The sequence below is a fragment of the Pongo pygmaeus genome, chromosome 3, assembly GCF_028885625.2.
Source record: "Pongo pygmaeus isolate AG05252 chromosome 3, NHGRI_mPonPyg2-v2.0_pri, whole genome shotgun sequence".
NCBI lineage: Eukaryota > Metazoa > Chordata > Mammalia > Primates > Hominidae > Pongo > Pongo pygmaeus.
In genome coordinates this window covers 99266275-99294213 of record NC_072376.2, presented here as the reverse complement: position 1 = coordinate 99294213, position 27939 = coordinate 99266275, and the positions used below count along the sequence as shown (strand labels likewise).

The 27939-nt window shown below is 41.1% G+C and overlaps 2 protein-coding genes across 2 annotated transcripts in view; both read left to right on the top strand.

Moving 5' to 3' along the window:
* Positions 1 to 17661, top strand: part of C3H4orf36 (chromosome 3 C4orf36 homolog) — a 97740-nt gene extending 80079 nt beyond the window's left edge. The window contains exons 5-6 of the transcript XR_008502213.2: positions 16093 to 16211; positions 17642 to 17661. The gene's annotated coding sequence lies outside the window, so the exon portion shown is untranslated. The remainder of the gene's footprint in view (positions 1 to 16092; positions 16212 to 17641) is intronic.
* SLC10A6 (solute carrier family 10 member 6) lies at positions 8 to 27710 on the top strand. The gene is made up of 6 exons (XM_054486045.1): positions 8 to 653; positions 16093 to 16211; positions 17642 to 17730; positions 21230 to 21405; positions 23821 to 23978; positions 25493 to 27710. Exons 1-6 carry the CDS (start codon positions 277 to 279, stop codon positions 25705 to 25707), a joined length of 1134 nt encoding a protein of 377 aa, XP_054342020.1. The 5' UTR covers positions 8 to 276; the 3' UTR covers positions 25708 to 27710.
* Positions 27711 to 27939: the final 229 nt, after the last annotated feature.

Below are 27939 nucleotides of genomic sequence, written 5' to 3'. Positions count from 1 at the left end.
TCATCTCACATACATATTCAGTGGTGAGTAAGAACAGAAGTGGAAAGCCTTACTTACCGCAGTTTATTATATGTTTCATGCCCGTGATAATTACTTTTATAATGCCACTTGTGAAAAAATTGATCAGATTAGGATGAATCACCTTGCTGGCCAACAGTTATTGGAATGATTCTCCACGTGTGACTTCGTTGCACTATTACAAAATGTGGCAGGATAGACCTGCCCAGCCATTGTTGCTGATGTTCATTTGTAATGCTGCCTTAAGGAGATGAGGAGATGAGAGCCAATTGTTCCAGCAGCTCAGCCTGCCCTGCCAACAGTTCAGAGGAGGAGCTGCCAGTGAGACTGGAGGTACATGGAAACCTGGAGCTCATTTTCACAGTGGTGTCCACTGTGATGATGGGGCTGCTCATGTTCTCTTTGGGATGCTCTGTGGAGATCCAGAAGCTGTGGTCGCACATCAGGAGACCCTGGGGCATTGCTGTGGGACTGCTCTGCCAGTTTGGGCTCATGCCTTTTACAGCTTATCTCCTGGCCATCAGCTTTTCTCTGAAGCCAGTCCAAGCTATTGCTGTTCTCATCATGGGCTGCTGCCCGGGGGGCACCATCTCTAACATTTTCACCTTCTGGGTTGATGGAGATATGGATCTCAGGTAAGTAACCCCAGGGAAGCTCAGCAGTCTGTCTCTTATCCTGCCTGGGGGGAATAACTGAAACTCTTGTGTTAAACACTCTTCCAATCTTTTGGTAGAGATTCTAGTGGGAAACGTTACAAATATCACAGAGACTTGTTCAGCCATGGGTGGGCTTTCCTTTCAGTGCTCAAAAGTTACTTTGCTGATCATCATTTGCTTTATTGGCTACTGTTCTGAGCAGTGGGATGTGTTTCCTGTGTGATAGTGGAGGCAGGTCTGCACCTCAACCAGTGGCCCTTCCTAAGCTTGAGCTCATTCTTACCTACACTGGCCTCTTTAGCAACTCCCAGGACTTAAGCCAAGAATCCCAAGAAGCTAACGATTGTGGTTTGGTAGCAGCCATCGTGGTTGTGTCAGTGGCATAGTCAGAATGAGACTCCCGTAGCTCCAGTCAGTGATACCTGAGCACCTACTTTAGGAAAGAAGCACTTTAGAGGACTGGATAAAGGAGCTTTAGGGGTGTCTGGTGGCCATATCCAGCTTTAAGTGCTGAGATGGCCTGTTGACTTGACTTCAGGAGCAACGCGAAGGCTCTCAGGACTAAAATTGTTCTTTCTTGTTGCTTTGCAGATGGTTAACATCATCACTAGATTCACATTCCTTCCCTTTAAGCCAGTGACCCTATTCCCAATTATGGTGTAGATAAATACCTCTGGGAGACATTAAGCCTTGTCCCTTATTTACACTTTAATGAGGATGAATTAGTCACATGCTTTTCTGGATTACATGTTTTGATGGGGGAAAAAAAGAGCATTTGAGGAAAGAGTAGAGGGATCAGCACTGGAAAAAGAGCTAAAAACAATGGTCTCTCGAGACTCTTTGCTTACTTATGAACATACCGTTTCACCTCCTGCCCTGGGGAAGAGCTGCTTATAAAGTTAAGTGTTTGTTTCATGTGTATGTCATTTAGTTGAGATTTACTTTACCATGAATGAATGAATCAGAGGTAATGACCGAGCTGGGAGTTGACATCAGTGAGAGTCAGCTGCAGGTATGTGTTTCCAGTTTCCCGCTTGTGCTGAATGTTTAGCGTATGGAACATATTTCATCTATAAATTTTAACGGGCAGAATAGGAACTAACTTTCCTATGGCAGTGTTTTTGTTTACCCACTTATGAGAGATTTGAAAAAAAAATAACTTGATGAATTTTGTGTTTTACCTTAATGGTAAAACCACTAATATACAAAGCCACTAATATACATTGCTTTTGTGTTTTACCTTAATGGTAAAAGCCACTAATATACATTGCTAATTCAAATTCAGTAAAGTTGATTATTTAACTGGGAAATGATAGATATTCTTTGCATGAAGTTCATAAATCAGAGATAAAGTCCAGGACCTAAAAGTTTTTGGAAAGAAAAACGAAACTAGTATTTATTAAGTACCCCATAGGCATGGGATAGATGCTTTCATGCTTATTTTCTTCTTGGGGCTCATAATAACCTTGTAAATGGCCTTTTATTGTTCTGAATTTTACAGCTGAGAAAATTGTGATTCAGATTGGTTAAGTAGCTTGCCAAATGCTACAAACCAGTATGGCACAACTCAGATTTGAATTCACATCTGTTTTACATCCATCTGCAGTTTAGGCACATTTCCCCCATGGCATTTAGCAACACAACTAGATCTTCTGTTTTGAATAGCAGCACAAATCTTCAGTGTTCTCAAACACTTGTGTTCTGGGAAAGAGAACATTTATTACCTTAATGTCTTATTAGTCAATGTTGTCATAAAAACACCAATGAATAGGAAACCTATGAAAGATAAAGCTACTTTTACTTTCTTTTGCCAACTCTATCTTTAATTCACCTTTAACTTTGTTCAAATTATTTAACCTATCTAAGCCTTATCTCATCATTGGCAAAATGGGGTTAAATTTACCTATTTCTCACAAGACTGTATATATATGTATATATATGTACACACACTCAAACATACACACACATATATAGATAATAGTTTGGGGCGCAGTTTCACTCTTGTTGCCCAGGCTGGGTGCAATGGTGCAATCTCGGCTTGCTGCAACCTCCACCTTCTGGGTTCAAGCGATTCTCCTGCCTCAGCCTCCCGAGTAGCTGGGAATACAGGTACCCGCTACCATGCCTGGCTGATTTTTGTGTTTTTAGTAGAGATGGGGTTTCGCCATGTTGGCCAGGCTGTTCTCAAACTCCTGACCTCAGGTGATCCTCTCGTCTTGGCCTCCCAAAGTGCTGGGATTACAGGTGAGAGCCACGGCACCTGGCTGACACAAGACTATATTTTATGGAGGAAATATATATTTGTGTGTGTGTGTGTGTGTGTGTGTGTGTGTGTATTCAGGGTGCCAGGCACATAGTAGTTGTGCAATAAATATTAGCTACTTTTCCTCTTTTCTTTCTAAATTTTGATGTTGAGTCTTACCAACAAAACTAAAAAAACAAGCAAAAACTAAATATTAGATTTTTAGAAGCTTATAGGTACAAAAGTAATAAAATCAATTTTCAGTAGAAACTCAAATAGGTGAAAATCCAGTACGGTGTGAAACAATATCTAAGTAATTACATTTTTCATAATTGAATACCAACAAAAAATCAGTTTTAAGCAAAACTCAGTGGATCGTCATTGATAGGAGTTTTATCTGCTGTTAATGCTGGATAAAATCCAAGAGCGGTTGGCACAACATCTTCATTTGACACACGAGGAAGTGGAGATTTAGCTCCCTGCAGATGACCTTGAGCACGTTTCTCTTGCCTTCACTCCTGCTTCATGCAGTGCACTTGCAGTTCTCCATGTGTTCACCCCACACAGGCATTTCAGAATCCATTGGTTTGAACCGGTTTGTGTGTTCTGCAAATGAGATGATTGATGACACCCATCCTCTTGCAGTTGCCTGGGCTTGTCATCTTAGCCTTGCCCTGTGACTACTCTCATTCTCACCATGGCCACTCAATCCACTGCCGAGCCCTGTAGCCCTTCCTCTTGCTGTGTTGCTCACAGTTCTTGCTTCCTGTTGGTCTCCACTAACACTTCCTCAGGTCAGCCCCTCACAATTTCTTTCTTGGCTAATTGTATTTTCACAACAATGAAAGTGCTGTTCTCTGCACCTTTAGTCTCTCCATTACGGCTTTGCAGTAAGTGGATAAGGCAGGCTCTGATACCAGATTGCCTATATTCAAATCCTGACCTTGGGCCTCTTCTCTGTAACTGGAAATCATAACATTACCCGCGTGGTACTGTGAGGAGAAAATGAACATGTTATACACACAAAGGCTTCTCAACACCTACTAAATTGGTAGAAACTACTAAGCCAGTCTACTTCTCCAGGTTCTTTTATTCCACTAGCCCCCTTAAGAACAATGGTTTTTAGTCAAAATGGGCTGCTTATAGTTCTCTGAGCATATCTCACACTCTTCCAGCTTTCTTTTGCCCATGTTGTTCCCACAGTCTGCAGTGCCAACTGACCTTATTCTGTCTCCTCCAGTCATGATGTTGTTCTTCCTTATAACTATCCTAGAAAGCAGTTGGCTGATATGTATGAAGAGCCTTAAAAATTATCCTGCCTCTGGGCTGAGTTTGGCTGATCATGGCTGGGTTCTTTTACATATTTTGGGGTTGATTAAATGTAGACTGGTCTTGGGTGGTGATATGGTTTGGCTCTGTGTCCCCACCCAATTCTCTTCTCGAATTGTAATTCCCGTGTGTCGAGGGAGGGGCCTGTAATCCCCAAGTGTCAAGGGAGGGAAGTGATCGGATCATGGGGTTGATTTCCCCTATGCTGTTCTCATGATAGTGAGTGATGGTTTTATAAGTGTTTGGAAGTTCCTCCTTTGTTCTTCTTCTCTCTCCTGCTGCCTTGTGCAGAAGGTCCTTGCTTTCCCTTCACCTTCCGCCATGTTTGTAAGTTTCCTGAGGCCTCCCCAACCATGTGGAACTGTGAGTCAATCAAATCCCTTTCCTTTATAAATCACGCAGTCTTGGGTATTTCTTTACAGCAGTGTGAAAATGGACTAATGCAGGTGGCTTCAACCTGGACAACTGGGCTCTCTTACTACATGATCTCTCGTTTTCTATTAGACTAGCCTAGACCTGATTACATGGCAGCAGCAGGGTTCTCAGAAAGGCAAAGCAGAAAAGGTCTTTTGAAGTGTTGGCTTTAAACCAGATCCTCATCCTTCCACCACATTCCATTGGCCAGTGCAGATTGCAAGGCCAGTCCAGCTTCATGGATTAGGAAAGTCGATTTTGCCTCTTGATGGGCTGAGCTTCCAAGTCACATTACAGCGGACATGGATAAGGGAGGGGTGAAGAATAGGGGGCATTTTTTTTCCCAATATATCCTACTAGAGATGGACAGAATTCCTACCTTTGAGGGTAGGACATGAAAATTAAGATCTGGCAGTACGGTGTGGTAGTTAAGTGCTCTGGAAACAGCAAGCAGACCCATCACTTACTGACTGGATCATCTCGGCAGATTATGCACATTTTCTATGCTTCAGTTTCCTCACTTCTATTTTTTTATTTTTATTTTGATTTTTTTTGAGATGGAGTCTCGCTCTGTCGCCCAGGCTGGAGTGCAGTGGCATGATCTCGGCTCACTGCAAGCTCTGCTTCCCAGGTTCACACCATTCTCCTGCCTCAGCCTCCTGAGTAGCTGGGACTACAGGCGCCCACCACCACACCTGGCTAATTTTTTGTGTTTTTAGTAGAGATGGGGTTTCACCATGTTAGCCAGGATGGTCTTGATCTCCTGACCTCATGATCCGCCCGCCTCGGCCTCCCAAAGTGCTGGGATTACAGGCGTGAGCCACCGTGCCTGGCCAGTTTCCTCACTTCTAAAATGAGAAGCATTCCTACATCATGAGCTGTTGAGAGGATTGAATGAGTTAATATTTCTAAAGTGCTTAGAATCTCACTTGGCATAAAATATGATATGAACTATTATTATTATTATATAAGGCAGGCAAAAGAACATCGTGTCCTGGGGTCTGTGTTTTAGTCTCTGCTCAAGGAGCTGTATGCCTAACCCTAACCCTATATATAATGATATATCATAATATATATGTGTCATGTTTTATCTATTCAACCATCAATGGACAATTGAATTATTTCCACTTTTTGGCAATTGTGAATAATGCTGTTGAGTCTCAGCTTTCATTTCCCTTGAGTGTATGCTTAGGAGTGGATCTGAGGTTAAATATTAAGTATTTTGTGACCATAGGAAAAGCAAAGCAAAATATGAAGTCCAAATGTCCCCCTTCCTCTACCCTAGTTTTTCCTGAAACTACTGCCCAGAAATGTTTCTCTTGTCTGTCCTCATAATCCGAATTATGTAACTCTTCCTTATCATCTGTTTGAAAGCATTGCAATAGCTGGGCTACTTGTCTGCCTCACCTACTAAGTCTGTAAGCTCCTGGAAGGCTTGCTCATCTTTGCATGAACAGTACAGCCTGGTAGTAGTAGGCACTCGGTAAACATGAGTGAATGAGTGAATGACAGTTTCTGATTGCCTGTGTGTATTACAAAAACAACCCTCAAAAGAGGTCCAGGCCAGGCGTGGTGGCTCACACCTGTAATCCCAGCACTTTGGGAGGCTGAGGTGGGCAGATCACTTGAGGTCAGGAGTTCGAGACCAGCCTGACCAACATGGCAAAACCCCATCTCTACTAAAAATACAAAATTAGCCAGGTGTGGTGATGCATGCCTGAAATCCCAGCTACTCAGGAGACTGAGGCAGGAGAAATGCTTGGACCCAGGGGGCAGAGGTTGCTGTGAGCCGAGATCACACCACTGCACTCCAGCCTGGGCAAGCGACAGAGCGAGACTCCATCTCAAAAAAAAAAAAAAAAAAAGAAAGAAAGAAAGAAAAGAGGTGTCCATTTATTGATGCAACTCAGGATCAGGACAGCTCCCACTGTCTTTTCTTTTCTTTTTTTTTTTTTTTTTTTGAGACAGTGTCTTAGACTCTGTCATCAGGCTGGAGTGCAGTGGTACAATCATGGCTCACTGACGTCTTGGCCTTCTGGGGTCAAGTGATCCTCTCACCTCAGCCTCCTGAGCAGTGCAGCTGGGACTATAGGCATGCGCCATCATACCCAGCTAATTTTTTATTTTTTATTACAGAGACGAGGTCTCACTATGTTGCCCAGGCTGGTCTTGAACTCCTGGGCTCAAGCAATCCTCCCACCTAGGGCTTCCAAAGTGCTGGGATTACAGGTGTGGGCCACTACGCCTGGCCTCCCACTGTCTTTATTTGAGAACTTTTGATATATACAAGAGGTCCATTCTTCCCTAAGGATGTATTTATGTCCTCAGCTGCAGACAAAGGATTCTGACCACTGGTGGTGGTGAAGCCTGTGGAGCTCAGTGGCCAACTTTGACCTTTGAACTTTAAAGAAGTTCTTGGTCCTTCAGTAGAGAACCTGGAAATAGAACTTCGAATTGTTCAGGTCTATCGGACATGTCTTGGTGGAAAACTGAAGGTCCTTTGCATTTAAGGCTTTGGAGACAGAACTGAGACTGAATCCATGAGACTTCATGCAAGCTTCCTTGTCTCTATGTACTTTAGTTTCTTTATCTATACAATAAAAATAATACCCACACATAGAGTTATTATGTAGATGAAAAGAGAAAATGTATATAAAAGCATGAGACATAACACCTAGCACATAGTGCTCAATAAATACTCGTTATTATTGGAAGGCAGCAGGCAAGGGTAACATTTATATTGACGGATGGAAAATTGGGCCTTGAGCTCTATTGTAGGGTCAAATCTGTTGGTATGATCTTATAGCTCACTCTGTGTGCATCTGGTTAGCTGGATAATTTTTTATTTCTTTCAGTCGGAAAGCAAGTGTATAACTTTCATAGTTTTGAGAGTCAGAGTTACTGATTTTATGGGATTTTTGAAATTAAAACAATGTATGAATAACTTAATCTCCAGTTGCAAAATGTTATTGACACTGCATTTTAATGTAATGTGTATATATGTAATTTCCCTGCTTTAAGGGAGGGTTCAAGACTTACCTGTTTGTCTAGACTTGCTGAATATGTCTCATTATTTTCTGTAATAGTTTGGAGATGACGATGCTATTCTTCTTAATGCAAGTGGAATCTTGTTATATTGAAGTTAGATTTTGCCAAAAATTTTCCTATACATGAAAAGTCAAGAGATTTACTTAGCCACATCCTGTGTTTATGCTGCATTGGAATTTTGTGGCTAAAAATACAAGGCGTGACTTTCCACTGTACTCACAGGCATTCACTGTGTGCTTTTCCAGCTTTGCTGGTATTTGTACCAGCACCAGGATCACCTCTTGCCATCCTTGACCAATATCATGATCACCATGGGTTTGAAAATTGTATAAAGATGGAAGCAATCACATAGGTAATCAAGGATATAGAATCAGTCTGATATAAATCTCACTTTGCTTCCCATAATCATGAATCGTACTTTTCTGCTGTTTGAGCCAAAGCCATTCAGTAGAGAAATGTTGTGCTGGTTCTCCAGAAGTTCAAGAGTAAAGTGATGTAATATGGAATTCCATTTAGGACTTGGTAATATGGAGAGTCAAGGAATGTAGCACTATCATAGACTAAGAATTTGGAAAAAACTTTCTAAACATCCTCTTTGTGGATACAGAGGTTTGAGAGCTGTGGCAAACTGCTTTTTTTCTTTTAAATTGCCCACTAGTCAGGAAGAAGTCTTTGCTTAAAGTAAGCATTCTTAATAGGATAAAATAATTTTGGGTTTCATATGGAATAAAATATATGCAAGAACTGCTAAGACAAGTTTGAAAAGGGAAATTTATGTGGAGGTATTTGCCCTACCATATATGAGAACACTGTAATTAGTCTAGTATTTGTTCAGGAAAAAAGAAAGTTATTTATCAATGAGCTAGAATAGAATTTCCAGAAAATATTTTGTATAACTTGGACATTTAATATATGATAAAGGTGACACTTCAGTATAGTGGAAAACGGTTTATTTTAGTAGATTATATTGACACACTTGCATCTCAATATAGTAATAGAAAAAATGGATTAGTCTTATGCCTGTTACCATGCAAAATATAAATTTTAAGTGAGTTGAAAATACAAGTATAAAAGTAAAAAGTAGAAGACAATATTTGAATGCCCTTGGATCAGGGTAGGTCTTTAAGATAAGAAACTCGGAAGCGATTAAAAAAACAGCTCTGACTACATAAATGTTAATTATGGCAAGTCATAAGCAAAGTCAAAGATATATACCATGCTTGGGAAAAATACTTGTATTATTCATGGTAATATGAGCCCTAATTTTAAAAGAACTCCTACAAGTTGAGAAGAAGAAGTCTGACAAGCAAGATTGTTTAGAGAGGAGGACACAGAAGACGCCACCTGACATGAAAGAAAGCACAACCTGATAGAATCCAGAGAGTCGGCTGGGTGCAGTGGCTCATGCCTGTAATCCCAATACTTTGGGAGGCCAAGGTGGGTGGATCACCTGAGGTCCGGAGTTCGAGACCAGCTTGGCCAACATGGTAAAACCCCGTCTCTACTAAAAATTAAAAAAAAAAAATTAGCCGGGTGTGGTGGCGGGTGCCTGTAATCCCATCTACTCCAGAGGCTGGGGCAGAGAGAATTGCTTGAACCTGGGAGGCGGAGCTTGCAGTGAGTCAAGATCAGGCCACTGCACTCCAGCCTGGGTGACAGAGTGAGACTCCAACTAAAATAAATAAATAAATAAATAAAAGAGTGTAACAAGAGTGAGATCAATTTTTCAATGCTGGCATGACAATTAGAAGGGATTGATCACATCTGGAGTAGGCAAGATTGTGAAATGTAGCAATCTTTTTGGAAAGTAGTCTGAAAGTATATATTAAAACAAAAAACACAGACTTTTACATAGCATTTCCACCTTGGGAATTCACAGAAAGAAAAGAATCATTTCAAGTGAAGTATGTATGAGACTGTTTATTATAACATTATTTATAATGGCAAAAAACTAAAAGCAACTGACCTATCGTTAATGAAGTGATTGAACAAATTATGGCATATTTAGATTATGGCATATTTCGCAGTTCTTTAAAAGAATAAGTTTAAATGTATTGGTCTGAGAGGATGTCTGTGATAGATGAAGTGGGAAAAAAAGCAACCAAGTTGCAGAGTAAGGTATATTGTAAGGTTCGTTTTTTTATTTTTAGAGACGGGGCCTCCTTCTGTCCCCAAAGCTGGAGTGTTGTGGTGTGAGCATAGCTCACTGCAGCCTAAAACTCCTGAGCTCAAGCCATCCTCCTGCCTCAGCCTCCCAAGTAGCTGGGACTACAGGTGTGTACCACCACATTCAGCAAATTTTTGTACTTTTTTTTTTTTGTACAGACCAGGGTCTATGTTGCTTAGGCTGCTGTTAAACTCCTGGTGTCAAGCAATCCTCCCAATTCAGCCTCCCAAATTGCTGGAATTACAGGCATGAGGCACTGCACCTGGTCTGGTTCCTTTAAAAAGAAAAAATAATGCAAGAAAAGAGTCCTATTGATTTAACAAACAATCATGAAATAAATGGACTGCTTAAAAGAAAAATAAAGAGCAGAAGGATGTACACAAATACTGGCAAGTTATCTAAGTCTGGATTTCTGAAAGGAGCACCAATCAGCTAAATATTTGCTTCTTAAAATTTTACTTGCTTTTGTCCTGGAAGAGCATAATTTTTTTTTTTTTTTTTTTTTTGTTTGAGACAGAGTCTTGCTCTGTCACCCAGGCTGGAGTGCAGTGGCATAATCTCGGCTCACTGCAACCTCCATCTCCCAGGCTCAAGCAATTCTCCTGCCTCAGCCTCCTGAGTAGCTGGGATTACAGGCGTGTGCTGCCACACCTGGCTAATTTTTGTATTTTTAGTAGAGATGGGGTTTCACCATGTTGGCCAAGCTGGTCTCCAACTCCTGACCTCGGGTAATCTGCCCGCCTTGGCCTCCCAAAGTGCTGGGATTACAGGCGTGAGCCACCATGCCCTGCTGGAAGAGCATAATTTTATAGAAAGTCTCTTTTTCCGGATTGCTACGGGGCTGTTTACCATTTGAACTAAGTATAAAGGGGTCATTTCAGTAAGATTTTTACCAATGTTCACCTGGAGATACATATGAGGGAGACAGAGAAAATATTTCCATAGCACCAGTGTGTTGACATTGGTTCATTCTTTGACTCATACATTTATTCAGTAAGTATTTAACGAGCTCTTCCAATGTGCTGCAGCATGAGACTATGCCAGGTCCCAGAGATGGAGAGGAAAATAGGACCTGGCTGTCATGCCTCTCACTCTGGCACAGATGGACAGGTACATAAGCACTTGTGTAGGGTACAGCGTGTGTATAATTCATAAGCCAAGGTCAATAAAACTGTGTCCAGAGGGCCATGGATTCAGAATCCTAGAAGCAGGATGGCTAATTTTCCTAGATATTGCCAGACACCCTCTGTGGTGTACCATTTTTTACCAGCAATGAGTGAGCGCACAGACGGAATCTTTTTAGTATCATTGAAGTAAAACAGATGCTGCTTTGTCAAGAGTATAAACATTCTTCTGGCAGAAAATGTTAAAGTGGTCATAGACATATTATTTTATAGACAGGGTAATTGGATGGAAGCAATGGTGATACATATTAGGAGGAAGAGTGACAGATGACTTGTAGACCCAATAAAGTGATGAACGACCCTCTCTGTCTATGCAGAAGATCTTGACGTACGAAGGGCCTCCTCCCTCTCCTTTGTAGAGCAGGAGGGCAGTCTGCTTCTCAGTCTGTCAGTCATTTGTGCCTTGAACACAGAATGAGCACAGTGTCTATAAACAGTTTGTACGTGCTTAAACAGATTGTGTAATTTTTTCCAGCAAATTGAAAGATAAAATATTTGACTGGTCTGATGGGTATCTTCTTTCCATTTATTTTCTTTCCCCTAATTTTACTAATGCATTCTTTCACTGGTTCTATCACTCAGGTAGGTACAAAATACAGCCTTAGCTTGGGGTTTGGGAGTGAGACTGAGATGGAAAGAATAGATTTGGGATGGAAGGCACCAAAAAGTGGGGTAAGGTTGAATGGTACTAAATCTATTTCTTCAGTTCTCATCCTCCTTGATTTTTATTGGCATTTAGCCTTCATTTGGGAGCTTTCTTTTCTTAGCTTTCATGAAATATAACTTCCCAGCTCTCCACTGACTTCTTTTTTAAATTTTATTTTTAATTGACAAGTTAAATTATATGTATTTATGGTGTACAACATGATGTTTTGCTTACTTGCTTCTCAAATCCCAGCCTGCCTGCCTGCCTGCCTGCCTTCCTCCTTTCCTTCCTTCCTTCCTTCCTTTCTTCCTTCCTTCCTTCCTTCTCCTTCCTTCCTTCCTTCCCTCCTTCCTTCCTTCCTTCCTTCCTTCCTTCCTTCCTTTCTTTCTTTCTTTCTTTCTTTCTTTCTTTCTTTCTTTCTTTCTTTCTTTCTTTCTTTCTCTTTCTTTCTTTCTTTCTTTCTTTCTTTCTTTCTTTCTTTCTTTCTTTCTTTCTTTCTTTCTTTATTTCTCTCTCTCTCTTTCTTTCTTTCTTTTCTTTCTTTCTTTCTTTCCTTCTCTACATGCACCATGGGCTCTTCTTCCTCTCCCTGGTTTAGAGCAAAGGAGGCTTTACAATATATAAAATATTAACTATCAGTTAATGTAACTAAGTGCTTTTCCCTAAATAAAAAATTTAGACTAAAAATATATATGGAAAATACAAAAACACAATATATTACGGCTGGGCGTGGTGGCTCACGCACTTTAGGAGGTCGAGGCGGGTGGATCACCTGACGTTAGGAGTTCGAGACAGCCTGGCCAACATGGTGAAATCCTGTCTCTACTAAAAATACAAAAATTACCTGGGTGTGGTGGTGGGCACCTGTAATCCCAGCTACTCAGGAGGCTGAGGCAGGAGAATCACTTGAACCCAGGAGGTGGAGGTTGCAGTGAGCCAAGATTGCACCACTGCACTCCAGCCTGGGTGACAGAGTGGGACTCCATTTCAAAAAACAAAACAAAAATAACCCCCAAAAAACCCGCAACAAATTACAAATGTGTGAAGCAGTAACTTAGTTCATATAATGTAATAACAATATAGTAATTGTCTTAGTCCATTTTGTGCTGCTATACAGGATACTTGAGACTGGTTAATGTATAGAGAAGAGAAATTATTCCCTTACATTCTGGAGGCTGGGAAGTCTAAGATCAAGGTGCTGGCATCTATTGTCTGGTGAGGGCCTTCTTGCTCCTCATGTGGTGGAAGAGAGAAGGGCAAAAAGGAACAAACTTCCTTGGTGGAGTCCTCTTAAAATGGCATTAATTCATTCATGAAGGTGGATTCATCATGACCTAAACACCTCCCAGAAAGCTCCACCTCTCAATACTGTTGTATTAGGGATTTGATTTCCAACCTGTGAATTTTGGAGGACACATTCAGACCATAGCAGTAATCACGATACACAGTTTTTGAGGACTTCAAACCAAGTACTCTTCCCCCTCCATCACAGACATTATGTACTTAAAAGTTCTTAAGATCTGTTGCACTTAAAATGTGTTAGCCTTTTTAGTTAGAAAAAACCTCAATAATAACAGAGATAAACAAACCAGCTTTCCAGTAGAAATCATTCTGGATTTATTGAACAAAGACCACAACTTCCTTCGATGGTCTCAGTTGTTTTCCTGGTAAAGCTATGTAGCATGGCTGTTGGTTTTGATTTGGTTCGTCGGGCTCACAAACCCACATTTCACTTTCCAAGGTGGCCTGAGACAACCCCAATAATGACACAGATAAACAGACTAATTGTCTTTAGAAATCTTTCCAGGTTTGTTCACCAAAGACTGGATGTCCCACTATCACCTTACTTAACACAACCCCTCTAACTGATGCTAAATGACTCAGCTTTTTTGTATATCACACCATCATTTTGAAGCCTAGAAATCTTACTTTGTACTCTAACTCATCATTCTACTTCAATCTCAAATCTCAGTCCCTTCCTTCTCTCTCTTTCTTTTCTCTTTCTTTCTCTTTCTTTCTTTCTTTCTTTCTTTCTTTCTTTCTTTCTTTCTTTCTTTCTTTCTTTCTTTCTTTCTTTCTCTCTTCTCCTGTTTTTTCTTTTCTTCTTTTCTTTCATCTTTTCGTCTTTCTGTCTTTCTTTTTTTTTGAGATGGAGTTTCACTTTGTTGCCCAGGCTGGAGTGCAGTGGCATGATCGTGGCTCACTGCAACCTCCGCCTCCTGGGTCCAAGTGATTCTCCTGCCTTAGCCTACCAAGTAGCTGGGATTATAGGCACCTGCCACCACACCCGGCTAATTTCTGTATTGTTAGTAGAGACGGGATTTCACCATGTTGGCCAGGCTGGTCTCGAACTTCTGACCTCAGGTGATCTGCCCGCCTTGGCCTCCCAAAGTGCTGGGATTACAGGCATGAGCCACCATGCTTGGCCCAATCGCAGTTTCTAATCATAGGATCACACAATATCAGGATTGGAACAGAATTCTTAATTCAGCCTAGCATCTCACATCAGTTCCCTTTCTCTGTGGTTCTGTTCCCTCCCTTGCCCTAACCAACCTGGTCTGTCTGCAGGTCAGCGACTGTGGTGGTCACTGCCCTATCCAATGGGGAGCTTATGGCATGTGGTGTTTGGGTGACTTCTTCCTGACAGATATTTATTAACACTTCATACTGGGCAGGCGTTTAGTCAGCTTTGTGGCATTCTAACTTGCTGATATGATTTGGGTGTTTGTCCTCTCCGCATCTCATGTTGAAATGTGATTCCAGTATTGGAGGTGGGGCCTGGTGGGAGGCTATTGGATCATGGGGTGGATCTTTCATGAATGGTTAATGCCATCTCCTTGGTGATAAGTGAGTTCTTGCTTAGTTAGTTCACATGAGATCTGGTTGTTTAAAAGTCTGAGACCTCCCCTTTCTCACTCTCCCTTGCTCCCCCTCTGGCCATGTGAGATGGCTGCTCCCCCTTCCCCTTCGCCTTCTGCCATGATTGTGAACTTCCTGAGGTCCTCACCAGGAGCAGATGCTGGAACCATGCTTGTACAGCCTGCAGAACTATGAATCTCCTTTATAAATTACCCAGCCTCAAGTATTTCTTTATGGCCATGCAAACAGCCTAATACACTTCCAATCCCCTTGGTACCAGAACTAGATATCACAAGAAAAGAAAACTGCAGATCAATATTTCTTATGAATATACATGTAAAAATTTTCAATAAAAATACTATCACACTGAATCTAGCAACACAAAGGATTATACACCATGACCAAATATGATCTATTTCAAAATGCAAGGTTGATTCAATATACAGAAAAATCAATGTGATACACTATATTAATAGAATAAGGACATGAAAAGAATGAAGCTGTGATATATGTTAAAACATGGATAAACCTTGTCTTAGCTCATTTGTGCTGCCATGAAGGAATACCTGAGGGTAGGTAATTTCTAAATAAAACAGGTTTATTTGGCTCATGGGTCTGCAGGCTGTACACAAGAAGCAAAGTGCCAGCATCTGCGTCTGGTGAGGGCCTCATGAAGACCCCACCCATGGTGGAAGGGGAAGAGGAGCAGGCATCACATGGTAAGAGAGGGGAGGGAGGTGTCAGACTGTTTTTAACAACTAGAGCTCATAAGAACTGAGTGAGAACTCAGTGAATCCCAGGAGAATGGCACCAACCTGTTCATGAGGGATCTGCCCCTGTGACCGAAATATTTCCCACTTGCCCTCGCCTCCAATGTTGGGAATCAAATTTCAACATGAGAGTTGGAGAGGACAAACAGCCAAACTATTATCAAACGTTGAAAATGTTATGCTAAGGGAAAGAAGCTAGACACAGAAAAAAGGCTACATGTATGATTCTGTTGATATGAAATGTCCAGAACAGGTAATCCTATAAAGACGGAAAGTAGATTTGTGCTTGCTAAGGGCTAGGGGAAGGAGGGACTGGGGAGTGACTGCTAATGGGGATGGGGTTTGTTTCTGGGGTGATGAAACTATCCTGGAAATGGTGCTATTATTGCATAATGTTGTGGCTATACTAAAAACTGCTGAATTGTATAATTTAAAATGATGAATTTTATGCCTTGTGGATTATACTTCAATAAAAAAGAACTAGATAAGAAAATAATTCTATAGTGCCTAGCAGAATTTTAAGGCAAGTAGATGGTAAAATAAATATGAGGTAATTGATGGATGACAAGAACTACTGGAAATCTCTTTGTAGACCACAAATATAGCCATCGTTTGTGAAATAACAGGAGAGAAATGAGCTCCAAGGAGCTTAGTCCATGTAATCTCTAGGAAATTGTGTCCTAGGAGTTGCTTTTGGTAAAGACTAAATTCTTCACGTCCAATGCTCCCTCCTAAGCATTGTATTAATTTTACTTTCAGCATCAGTATGACAACCTGTTCCACCGTGGCGGCCCTGGGAATGATGCCACTCTGCATTTATCTCTACACCTCGTCCTGGAGTCTTCAGCAGAATCTCACCATTCCTTATCAGAACATAGGTCTGTATGGGCCTGGGAAATGGAGGACTAACAGTAATGGTGATGACACTAATAATAGCTGTTCTTAATTACATAACTCTTTATGCAGGGATTTTTTTTGTAGTACTTAATTTAATCCCTTAAAGAACCCTACAGTATAGATTCTGTTACCAGTTCAATCTCCTAGGTCTTCAGGCTTCAAGAGGTTTAGTAACTTGATCAAGATTATGCAGCTGGTAAATACAGAACTGGAGTTCTAACCTGGGAATCTGACTACAAAGTGCAAACTTTCACCCCTATAAGAGCGCACTGTTGAAAAAAAAAAGAAAGCCAGATAATTTACTTTGAAAAAGCAAGAATCAAACCCTTATATAATTAGACTATAAAGCAATTGGACTCTTTATGCTCCAAGGTTTAACTGGATCTAGTGGCTCTAATTAGACCTTCTTGTGACTTCACCTTTCGCATTGCCTGCGAAACTTGACTTTTTCTTGGATGTTGAACGTAAATAATTCTTACTGATTATGAAAACTCATCTACATGTCATAGTCTCACCCATATCTCTTTCATTACCTCCTCTTCTGAATATTATTTCTCATGAAAGTCTGCCATTTTCCTAAAGATCTCTGTGGGTTTACCAAGCTTAGAAGAGAAATGTGGTGAAATGATCTGCCTTTTCTAGTGTGGTCAGTTTTTGGAAAAGTGATAGGCACTATGATTTTTTTTTTTTTTTTTTTTTTTGAGACAGAGTTTTGCTCTGTCACTCAGGCTGGAGTGCAGTAGTGCGATCTCGGCTCACTGCAACTTCTGCCTTCTCCTGCCTCAGCCTCTCGAGTAGCTGGGACTACAGGTGCACACCACCACACCCAGCTAATTTTTTTTGTATTTTAGTAGAGACAGGGTTTCACCGTGTTGCCCAGGCTGGTCTCAAACTCCTGAGCTCAGGCAGTCCACCCACCTTGGCCTCCGAAAGTGCTAGGATTACAGGCGTGAGCCACCGTGCCTGGCCAACACTATGATTCTTAAGACTCTCAGTGTCAATCTGGTGTCTCAGGTAAACAGCTTGAAGGCTTACAACCCATGGCCCATAGTTCAAAACCATGAATGAACCCACTTCCTCACAATAGCGGGAGCCCACTGAATCTGTAAAATTTGAGGGAAACCTTAATTTAGAAACCATGATTTTATGTGCAACTTTTTTTCTGATCAGTAAGTTATTTAATATATTCTGCTTTGATAATATGTTCTGAAAGGCACTCACAAGACGCAAAATGTTATGAGCAGATTATATAACTTTGGAGCCAATATTGTAGGCATTTATCCAGATTTGGGAAGTGGCATGGGAAAATGTCAGTTTAAAGCTGTTATCTAATTGAAATAGAAGTTGTTGGGAAGTACTGTGCAGTCAGGGTGAGAGAGAAAACCTTCTGATGGATTTTTCTTCTCTTTAGGAATTACCCTTGTGTGCCTGACCATTCCTGTGGCCTTTGGTGTCTATGTGAATTACAGATGGCCAAAACAATCCAAAATCATTCTCAAGGTGAGCAACTTCATGGCCACTGTTGGCACATCCTCAGACTCAGGGGCCTGAAAGACAGAAGTGAGCAGTGGCTGGGACAAGTGAGCTTGATGAGTACAGCCCCACACCCAGAAATTCTCCTTACACGTCCTGCGGTTTGGGATCTAGGGATCATATTTCCTCCACCCTGTAAGCCTTGCTTTGCCACTCCCATAGTTCTGTACCCTGAGGCTTATGACGCCCTGGAAAATAAGCAACTATTGATTTAGTGTCAGGAAAGCTAAAGCCTGTGTGGGATAGAAGAGCCCAGGCCCATCCATAAACAAGGCTTCACACAGGTGCTCTTGAGGCAGAAGCTGTTCCAGTGAGCATAAAAGGGAGCCCTAGTGTTTAGTGATATGGCTGGTTTGTTGGAAGAGTAGGAGGAAGGGCTGTCTTGCAGAAGCATTCCTGGGGGCATTGCCAAAGCTGTCATTTGTACACATGAGCAAGGGCTGCTGACTACATGAATGAGACCGTTTAAATGAAATCATCCAGAAAGCACTGAGGAGTCTAGCTATGGAATGATGGTGACTAGAACTTTCTACCTCCTCTTGTCTTTGCAGTCTTGCCCTTTGTCTGCTGGAGAAACAAGCAAATGTCTTTGTTAAACGGCTTTTAAAAATAATTCAAGAGGCCAGGTGCAGTGGCTCACATCTGTAATCCCAGAACTTTGGCAGGCTGAGGTGGGAAGATTGCTTGAGGCTGGGAGGTCGAGGCTACAGTGAGCCATGATCGTGCCATTGCACTTGAGCCTGGATCACAGAGTGAGACCCCATCTCTAAAAAACAAAACAAAACAACAAAACGTAAAGAGGAGGCATTCTTAATGATGTGACTCTCCTAGGGTGCTTTCCATTTTTTTTCTGATTATGTATTACTTTAGCAGATAGAAGGTTATAATATTTGTGGCTTTCATGCAGATTTAAAAAATGTTTCAGTTATATTTTACATTTATAAAGATATAAACATTTGGGGTTATTTAGAGTTTCAAGTAGTAAATCTCAGTTAATTTTGTTTTGTGGTTTATGGTTTGGCTTGGTTTAAGCTTTTGCCGTTTGGCTCTACCTCACAGAACATTGCCACTCTATATGCCTGCGCTAATGGACACTGTTTTCCCAGTTATGCACAAGGCCAAACAATTCCCACCATTCCTTCAGTGTGATGGAGAATGAGAGGAGAGGACTTGCCAAGCAGAAAATCAGCTGGGCACAGAGAGCTGGAGGATGGCTTAGTATAGTACATTTGTATTGCATATGGATGACTTTAACATCAATAGTGCACACTTGATTTTCACTCTCCTTTTTTAGCTGTACTCATGGAATAAAGTCCCATCTTTTCCAGATTTATTTTTAAAAATTAATTAAGTTTTTGAGATAGGGTCTCGCTCTGTCACTCAGGCTGGAGTGCAATGACACAATCATAGCTCACTGCAACCTTGATCTCCTAGGCTCAAATGATGCTCCCATCTCAAGCTCTGAGGTAGCTAGCACTACAGGAATGCACCATCCTGCCCTGCTAATAAAAAGAAATTTTTTTTAGAGATGGAGTCTTGCTATGTTGCCCAGGCTGGTTTGCAACTCCTGGCCTCAAGGGATCCTCCTGCCTTGGCCTCCCAAAGTGTTGGGATCACAGGCATGAGCCACTGTGCCTGGCCCCTTTTCCACATTTATTATTGTTATTTCAGTAGGAGAAAATTTCCAGTGTGGTAGTTATGATTTTGTTTACAAAACAAGAGGAGGGAAATGATCATGGAAACTTCTTGCTTTTCAAGTACTCTATCTTTGATTATTTTTCTTAAAAGGGCATTTAACAACAATAACACAACAAAAATAATGATTTTGGAGTTTCCAGCTCCTCTATCAGTCCATCAGTTTCAATGGAGAAACCAGATACATTTTTTTACATGTCAGTTTTATTTTCTGTAAAGAGCAGATTTAAAACTCTTTTCTTTTGGGTATTTCATAGGATTTATGGGAAAACATTTAATAATATGCATAAATATTCTAGACTACCTTAGTAAAAAAGAAGAAAAACTAGGCTAATGTAATCATTATTTTAGTATATCTTCATTCCCTATTCTTAGTTCCATTTTAATTTTAGATCTGACACATTTTCTGAACAAACTTAAGTGTTCCTCATTTGCTCTTGGTGGATATTAAACTTTGAAATCTTTGGTAGAGAGAGGAAGAGGGGATGTTACATTCAGAGGCTTTCTTTCTTTCATTTTTTTTTTTTAAACGGAGTCTTTCTCTGTCACCTAGGCTGGAGTGCAGTGGCGCAATCTTGGCTCACTGCAACCTCCACCTCCCGGGTTCAAGTAATTCTCCTGCCTCAGCCTCTTGAATAGCTGGGATTACAGGCATGTGTCACCACGCCTGGCTAATTTTTGTATTTTTTTAGTAGAGACAGGATTTTGCCATGTTGGCTGGGATGGTCTTGAACTCCTGACCTCAGGTGATCCGCCCACCTCGGCCTCCCAAAGTTCTGGGATTACATACATGAGCCACCGTGCCTGGCCAAGAGGCTTTCTTGTCTTAGCATCTTTTTCTTAGGCAGGGGTCTAGTCTGTCTCTGTATTTGAACAGTAAAAATGACTCCCAGAACACACTTATGGTATATTGGGTCATTCTGTTTGTTTGTTGTCTTCTCTAGTTTCCTACGACCACCTTCTTCACATCCTGAATCATTTCAAATCAAGGTTGACACTGTAACTGGGGTACACAGTGTGCTGTCTACGTGATATGAACAGGAGCTTGCCAAGATCCTGATTTTCCCAAAATACCCTAGGCTATGCTTCCTTCCTATTTTATCTAAATCTCAAACTATTCAAAATTTTGTTATTGTTGGCTTTTGTTTCTGTTCTTGTTAAACAACAAAAGTAAGAGACAGTATCCATTTGGGAGAGGATAAAGGTCTCCATCAGTATTTCTCATGTGATCATGAGTATTAGCTCAGATTGTCCAATGAAGAATGGATAAATTTTATTTGGAGGGGAGAAGGACAGGGATCAAAGCAGCAGGCAGCTGCTGGTGGTTGAAGGGGTGGTGGGAGGGGAGGCAGATGGTCAGGCAGGGCAGACGTCAGACTGGAGGTCACAAGCAGAGGGTCATAGAGGTGTGTGCAGGGGTGTTGGAAGCTCTTTGTCAGATTCCATTCATTTTACACTTTTGTTCTACCCACAATAGAACTCTACTACCCAATCCTTTTGGCGAAATCTTCTACTTGAAGAGAAAGGTAGATATGCTAAAACAAGACTTAGATTTGTGTCAAACTCCACCAGTTTCTAGCATAGGCAAGTTACTTGACCACTTTGGAACTCAGCTTTCTCCTCTACAAAATGAAATTGTATTCAGTCGTCTCTAAGTCACTTCTTTGTTCTAAAATTTCTAGATCCCAAGCATTTTACAACCTTGATGGACTTTGTATCATAGAGCAAAAAACCCTGAGTTTATATGCACTTATTTTATTGTTTGCTTCAGATTGGGGCCATTGTTGGTGGGGTCCTCCTTCTGGTGGTTGCAGTTGCTGGTGTGGTCCTGGCGAAAGGATCTTGGAATTCAGACATCAACCTTCTGACTATCAGTTTCATCTTTCCTTTGATTGGCCATGTTACGGGTTTTCTGCTGGCACTTTTTACCCACCAGTCTTGGCAAAGGTACAGTTAAACTATCCATAAACTTTTTCTGAGGAAGGTAAATTTAACACACTGCCACTGGTAGGCTTTGCTGCCTGTGTCAGGAGACATGAAGACTTTTGACTTACATAGTGGAATGGACAGGATAACTAAGCATAAAAGAGGGTCATTCATGGCAATTCATGGAAAATATTGTGGTAATTCTTTATGTAAATTAAAGCAAAGGCCAAATTGATAGGAAGAGATAAATTTAAGTTAAAAAAGAATAGAAAATGACATGTATTTGATTCCCACTTTGTAGAAGAAAGCAAAAAGAATTCTGTGCATCAAAAAATACTGGAAGAAATACACCATATGGTAACAATGTTTAATTTTGAGTAGCGAGATTAAGGATAATTTTAGTTCTTTAGTATTTCCTTGGTATATTTTTGAAGCTTTTCAATAAGTATGTACTACTTTTAAAAGCAGAAAAAAATTATTACAGAAGAGTAAACTATGCAGTTGAATTCCAAAGGTGAAAGTTGGGAATTTTTAATTGGCTTTATGCTACTTCCAATCCACTTGGGGAACATTTAGGGTTGTACTAAGCGCCTGGTAAAGCTTTACCCCATCTATCTCATTTACTTCTTACTACAAGCTTGAGAAGTAGATCCTATCACTACCCTCATTCTACTGATGAGCAGACCCTTCAGAGAAATTAAGTGACTTGACTAAGTTCATAGAGCTAGAAAATTGTGGAGTTAGGATTTGGACCTGGGTTTGTTTCCAAATTTAACAATTGGGAACACAGTCTGTTGAGTGGTTGAAATGCAATTGGTTCTGGACAGAAAGTACTCCTATGGCAAGATGTAGTCCACAATCCCATCTTTTTCATACCTGATAGCCTGACAAAGGCCAGGACTGAGATTTGGCTCATGAATGGTGCAGGTGTGAGTTCCAGCTTTGTAGCTTAATCATTATCGAGTTTTTGACAAAAGTCTCAAAGAAGTGAGGGTGGTTTGAGGCAAGTGTAGCAAGCAATAGAGTAAGTAGAAATGAAGTATGAACACAGAGCTTGCCCTGTACCATTGACAGCATTTCCCCACCCCCCCATTACACACCCTTGTTACCTCCCCATTCCAGTCCAGCTTGCACATAGGTGCTTGTTTGTTTTCTGAAACACCTCTTTTATCTCCTCACTTCCACATATAAAACTCTGCAGACTCCCTTTATAAATTGGAGACGTGAAACTGCTTAACTCAGCCCTCAACATCCTGCCCAGGTCTTCCCTCTATTCCCTCCTTTGTCTTTTCAAATAAGATTTACTTCATTTTTTGCAACCAGAAAACCAATAAAATATAGAAAAGTAGAAAGCAAAAAGAAAAATTATTACCAAACTCTTTCACCGAAGACAATCATTTTAGGTATTTGGTCTTTATTTAGGGTTTTTGTGTTTATTTATTTATTTATCTATTTATTTATTTATTGAGACCTCTGTTGCCCAGGCTGGAGTGCAACCTCTGCCTCCTGGGTTCAAGTGATTCTCGTGCCTCAGCCTCCCAAGTAGCTGGGATTACAGAAGCGTGTGCCACCACGCCAGGCTAGTTTTTGTATTTTTGGTAGTGACAGGGTTTTACCATGTTGGCCAGGCTGGTCTTGAACTCCTGACCTCAGGTGATCCACTCACCTTGGTCTCCCAAAGTGCTGAGATTACAGGCGTGAGCCACTGTGCCTGACCTTGTTTATTTGTTTTTAAGTGTGGGTTAGTTTATATTGTTTCATATGTCTTTTAAAAATATATATACGTTTTTCTTTTTGTAGAGACAGGGTCTTACTCTGTTGCCCATGGTGGTCTTGAATTCCTGGCTCGAGCAATCTTCCCGCTTCTGCCTCTCAGTGCTGGGATTCCAGGCATGAGCCACCATGTCCTGCATCATGTCTCTAACTCAACCTTCCATTCTCATCTCCTCCGGTCCTCTCCTCTCTGCAGATTGGCTTACAGTATATGCAATGCCTGCTGAACAGGCCACACTCACACCTTTCCCTGGAACTTTAATTTTTATAATAATTCCCCCCCATCAAAAGCTTCTTCTATTTTTTTCCATCCTTTAATCTCACTCCTCTGTGAAGCCTTCTCTCACCCCTTCTGCCATTTTCTAAATTTCTACATCTGCGTGGCCTTTGGCCATACTTTGTCTTGTGTTGTTGCTGAACCTCTCCTGTGTGTTTATCTTGTCTTTTTACCCAGATGCGTAGGGCAGGGTTTGCAAAACCTCACTCCACCGTGCCTCTCAGAAGACCACCTGCAGAGCAGGCACTCAGCAAATAACTATGGAATGAGTACACATTTTCAGTGGCCTGAGGTCGTAGCTTCTAATTGTTATGATGCATATGAAAAAATATTAGAATAGTTCTTATTGCTAGTGTGTTACTCTTGAAACATTTTCTTTTCGGTAGGTGCAGGACAATTTCCTTAGAAACTGGAGCTCAGAATATTCAGATGTGCATCACCATGCTCCAGTTATCTTTCACTGCTGAGCACTTGGTCCAGATGTTGAGTTTCCCACTGGCCTATGGACTCTTCCAGCTGATAGATGGATTTCTTATTGTTGCAGGTGGGTGAACACCCACTGGGTAGGAAATAACCGATGGGAAATTGTTCACCCCAACTTACCGACTTTTTTTTCGATCCAAACTTGCATGTGCTGCCCCTGTGATACACTTTTTGAAAGCCTGACATTTCTGGGGACGATAAGGCGCATAGACAGGATAGTTTGGCGCACAAGTGGGAGTTTCACAGAAAAATATAAAAAGCCATCTGAAAATGAGCTTATAATTATGAACAAATATACTTCACAAAAGTGAATCCACTATCAGAACTTAGACTTCGTAACTTGTTAAGACAAGATCTCTATGAGCAATCATTGAGCTCCAAAGTGGCATTTGCTGCACTTAAGCGTTGATTTATTAGGTCTCATTAAAAGCCTTGAGGTCTCCCAAATGCCAAGTTATTTCAATGTTTCTGTGACTAAGACTCATGCTGAATGGCTGTGAAATGTTTTTCAAATATGAAATATTACACATATACAAATATTGAAATATATATGTGTATGCACATGTGATTGCAGCCAAATATACATTACTTTGGAGTCTTTCATTATGTTTGTTCACAGAGGGTAAATTTAAAAATATATATAATGCAAGAACAGAAAACCAAATACCTCACTTATAAGTGGGAGCTAAACATTGGGTGCTCATGGACATAAAGATGGCAACAATAGACACTGGGGACTACTAGAAGAGGGAGGGAGGGGGTGAAGGTTGAAAAACAAACTGTTGGGTACTGTGCTCACTACCTGGGTGATAAGGTCATTTATTTCCCAAACTTCAGCATCACACAATATACCCAGGAAACAAACATGCACATGAATCTAAAAGTTGAAAAAGAAAAAATATATATATGTTCACATACACATATATATTTTAATCTTAGGCCATGGTAAATTTTTGCTGCTGTTAGGGAATTGGGTCTGAGTAAGACTCAATGGTTACTGATAGAACTGATTATATACTGATTGCTGATTGTTATTATTATACACTGATCACAGATACAACAATCAATATAACAATATAAGGAATACCTGGGGCTTAATTTCCCCAACAGATAAGAGAAATCCTATTAGAGTCAAACTCTTGGTCTCAGACCCAAGTTTTCTTTCCTTCTCATGGAGAGACTGAAGGAAGCATCATTTCTGGCTCATTCCCAGCTCTCGCCCAGAACCCAGGAGAGTGTCCTACTCCTAGTAAGCACTCGCAGTATTTGCCAGCTGACTAACTGAATGAGTGAATGAATGAATGAATGACTGAATGAATATATGAGTGTGTAAGCTGTCAGCAACCTGATGAATGAGCCTCAATCACAAATGGTTCATCCAGACAAAAGAGCCATTCTGATACACCAAATCCTTCTGTTCCATAGCTTTCTCTCTTCCCCCCTTCTTTTCCCTGGGTGTTTATACATACATGATGCCACCCAAACAAACACCTGAAGGACTGACAAGTGTACAGTGTCACCAAATTAGACTCTTTGTTAAAGTGATTGTTAATACTTGTATGTTTTAACACCTAGCATATCAGACATACAAGAGGAGATTGAAGAACAAACATGGAAAAAAGAACTCAGGTTGTACAGAAGTCTGCCATACGAGGAAATCGACTTCTTCCAGAGAGACTAATGCCTTCTTGGAGGTGAATGAAGAAGGTGCCATCACTCCTGGGCCACCAGGGCCAATGGATTGCCACAGGGCTCTCGAGCCAGTTGGCCACATCACTTCATGTAAATAGCAGGGACTTGCTGGCTGGACTGGCCCCTTTCTTTTTCGGTGGCCAGTAAAGACAGTGTGCAGCTGACACATGAATCTTGTTGGTAGGGCCAGTGTGAATATTTAAGTGTTCAACGTTAGAATATTTATATTTTCATGTGGATTGTGAATTGTGATGGAATCACTTTTGGAGATTCCCATTTCAGGGAGTTTCTTCTGGGGGTTAACATAACGTATCAATGAGCTGCCTTGTATGTTCTTGTCTTCCCATGCAGCAAATCGTACCTGGCAGTAGGTAAAATCCTTCATTAGGGGAACTTATCCTTATGTTGTGGATTTTTTTTTTTTTTTTGAGACAGAGTCTTGCTCTGTTGCCCAGGCTGGAGTGCAGTGGCACAATCTCGGCTCACCGCAACCTCTGCCTCCTGGGTTCAAGTGATTCCCTTGCCTCAGCCTCCCAAGTAGCTGGGATTACAGTTGCGTGCCACCATGCCCAGCTAATATTTTGTATCTTAGTAGAGATGGGGTTTCACCATGTTGGCCAGTCTGGTTTCGAACTCCTGGTCTCAAGTGATCTGCCCGCCTCAGCCTCCCAAAGTGCTGGGATTACAGGCGTGAGCCACTGTGCCCAGCCATGTTGTGGATTTTAATTGAACAAGAGTTAGAACTCTAAATAGAGGAGATGTCACCTCATACTGCAGGGTGACGCAGACCTATGTGACTTCTTGACTCTGGGCAGGTCCTCAGGTGCACTGAGAGGAGAACAAATAGCTCTTATAATAAATGGGGCAGTTTTCTCAAATGATCATTATTTTTAAGAAATTGAAAATCATTTTGATTATGGATGTAACACAAGCTTGGAAAGAATTTAAAACACACATAAGGTTAAAAATGGAATGCCCTGTATTTTCACTCTCTAAAGATAGACACATATGGTTGGGCACAGTGGCTCATGCCTGTAATTCCAGCACTTTGGGAGGCTGAGGTGGGCGGATCACCTGAGGTCAGGAGTTCAAGACCAGTCTGGCCAACATGGTGAAACCCCATCTCTCCTAAAAATACAAAAATTAGCCAGGCATGGTGGCATGCACCTGTAATCCCAGCTACTTGGGAGGCTGTGGCAGAAGAATCACTTGAACCCAGGAGGCAGAGGTTGCAGTGAGCTGAGATCACGCCACTGCGCTCCAGAGTAGACTCTGGTGACAGAGTAAGACTCTGACTCAAAAAAAAAAAAAAAAAAAAAGAAAGATAAACCCATGTGTATCCTTCTGAGCTGTGTATGTAAACTGTATCATTTTAGGAACCTTGAGATCATTCCATATATTGTTTTGTAAGTCACTTGATGACACATTATGGAACATCTTTCAGTGTCAGTCTGTGTTGACCTACCTCATTCTTTAGAATAGTAGTGATGTGGAAGTATTCTATTGCGTGGAAGGACTGTAATTTATTTAACCACTCCTTATTCATGGACACTTAGATAGCTTTCAGCTTAACAGTATTACAGTGCTGTTACAAACACTTTTGCCTTTAGGTGCAAGTATTTCTGTAGACTCACTTCCCATGACTTGAATTTCCAAGCCAATCGCTCACTGAAATATATGACAGATTGCTATCTGGCAATGTCGTACAGCAGTGCCCGAGAGGGCCTGGTTTCCCACAGTCTCACCAGTGGAATGATCAGTTTTGATTGGTTAAAACATCTCATTTAAAATTTAATTTAGGCCGGGCGCAGTGGCTCACGCCTGTAATCCCAGCACTTTGGGAGGCCGAGGCGGGAGGATCACGAGGTCAGGAGATCGAGACCATCCTGGCTAACACGGTGGAACTCTGTCTCTACTAAAAATACAAGAAATTAGCTGGACGTGGTGGCGGGCGCCTGTAGTCCCAGCTACTCTGGAGGCTGAGGCAGGAGAATGGCGTGAACCCAGGAGGCGGAGGTTGCAGTGAGCCGAGATCACACCACTGCACTCCAGCCTGGGCAACAGAGCGAAACTCCGTCTCAAAAAAAAACAAAAAACAAAATTTCATTTAAAAACTGAGTGAACTAGAGCATTTTTCACAATCACTTGCCGACTTATGTCCTTTTCTATTGTATCTTTTCCTTTTCGATGTATAGATTTTGAACCATAATGATAAGTGACAATGTGTCCTATGTCTTGTCAACATTTTACCTACTCTTTTATCTTTTGTTATTCTATGTCTTTTGCAATACAGAGTTTTATTTTTTTAATATATTCAGTTTATTAATCTT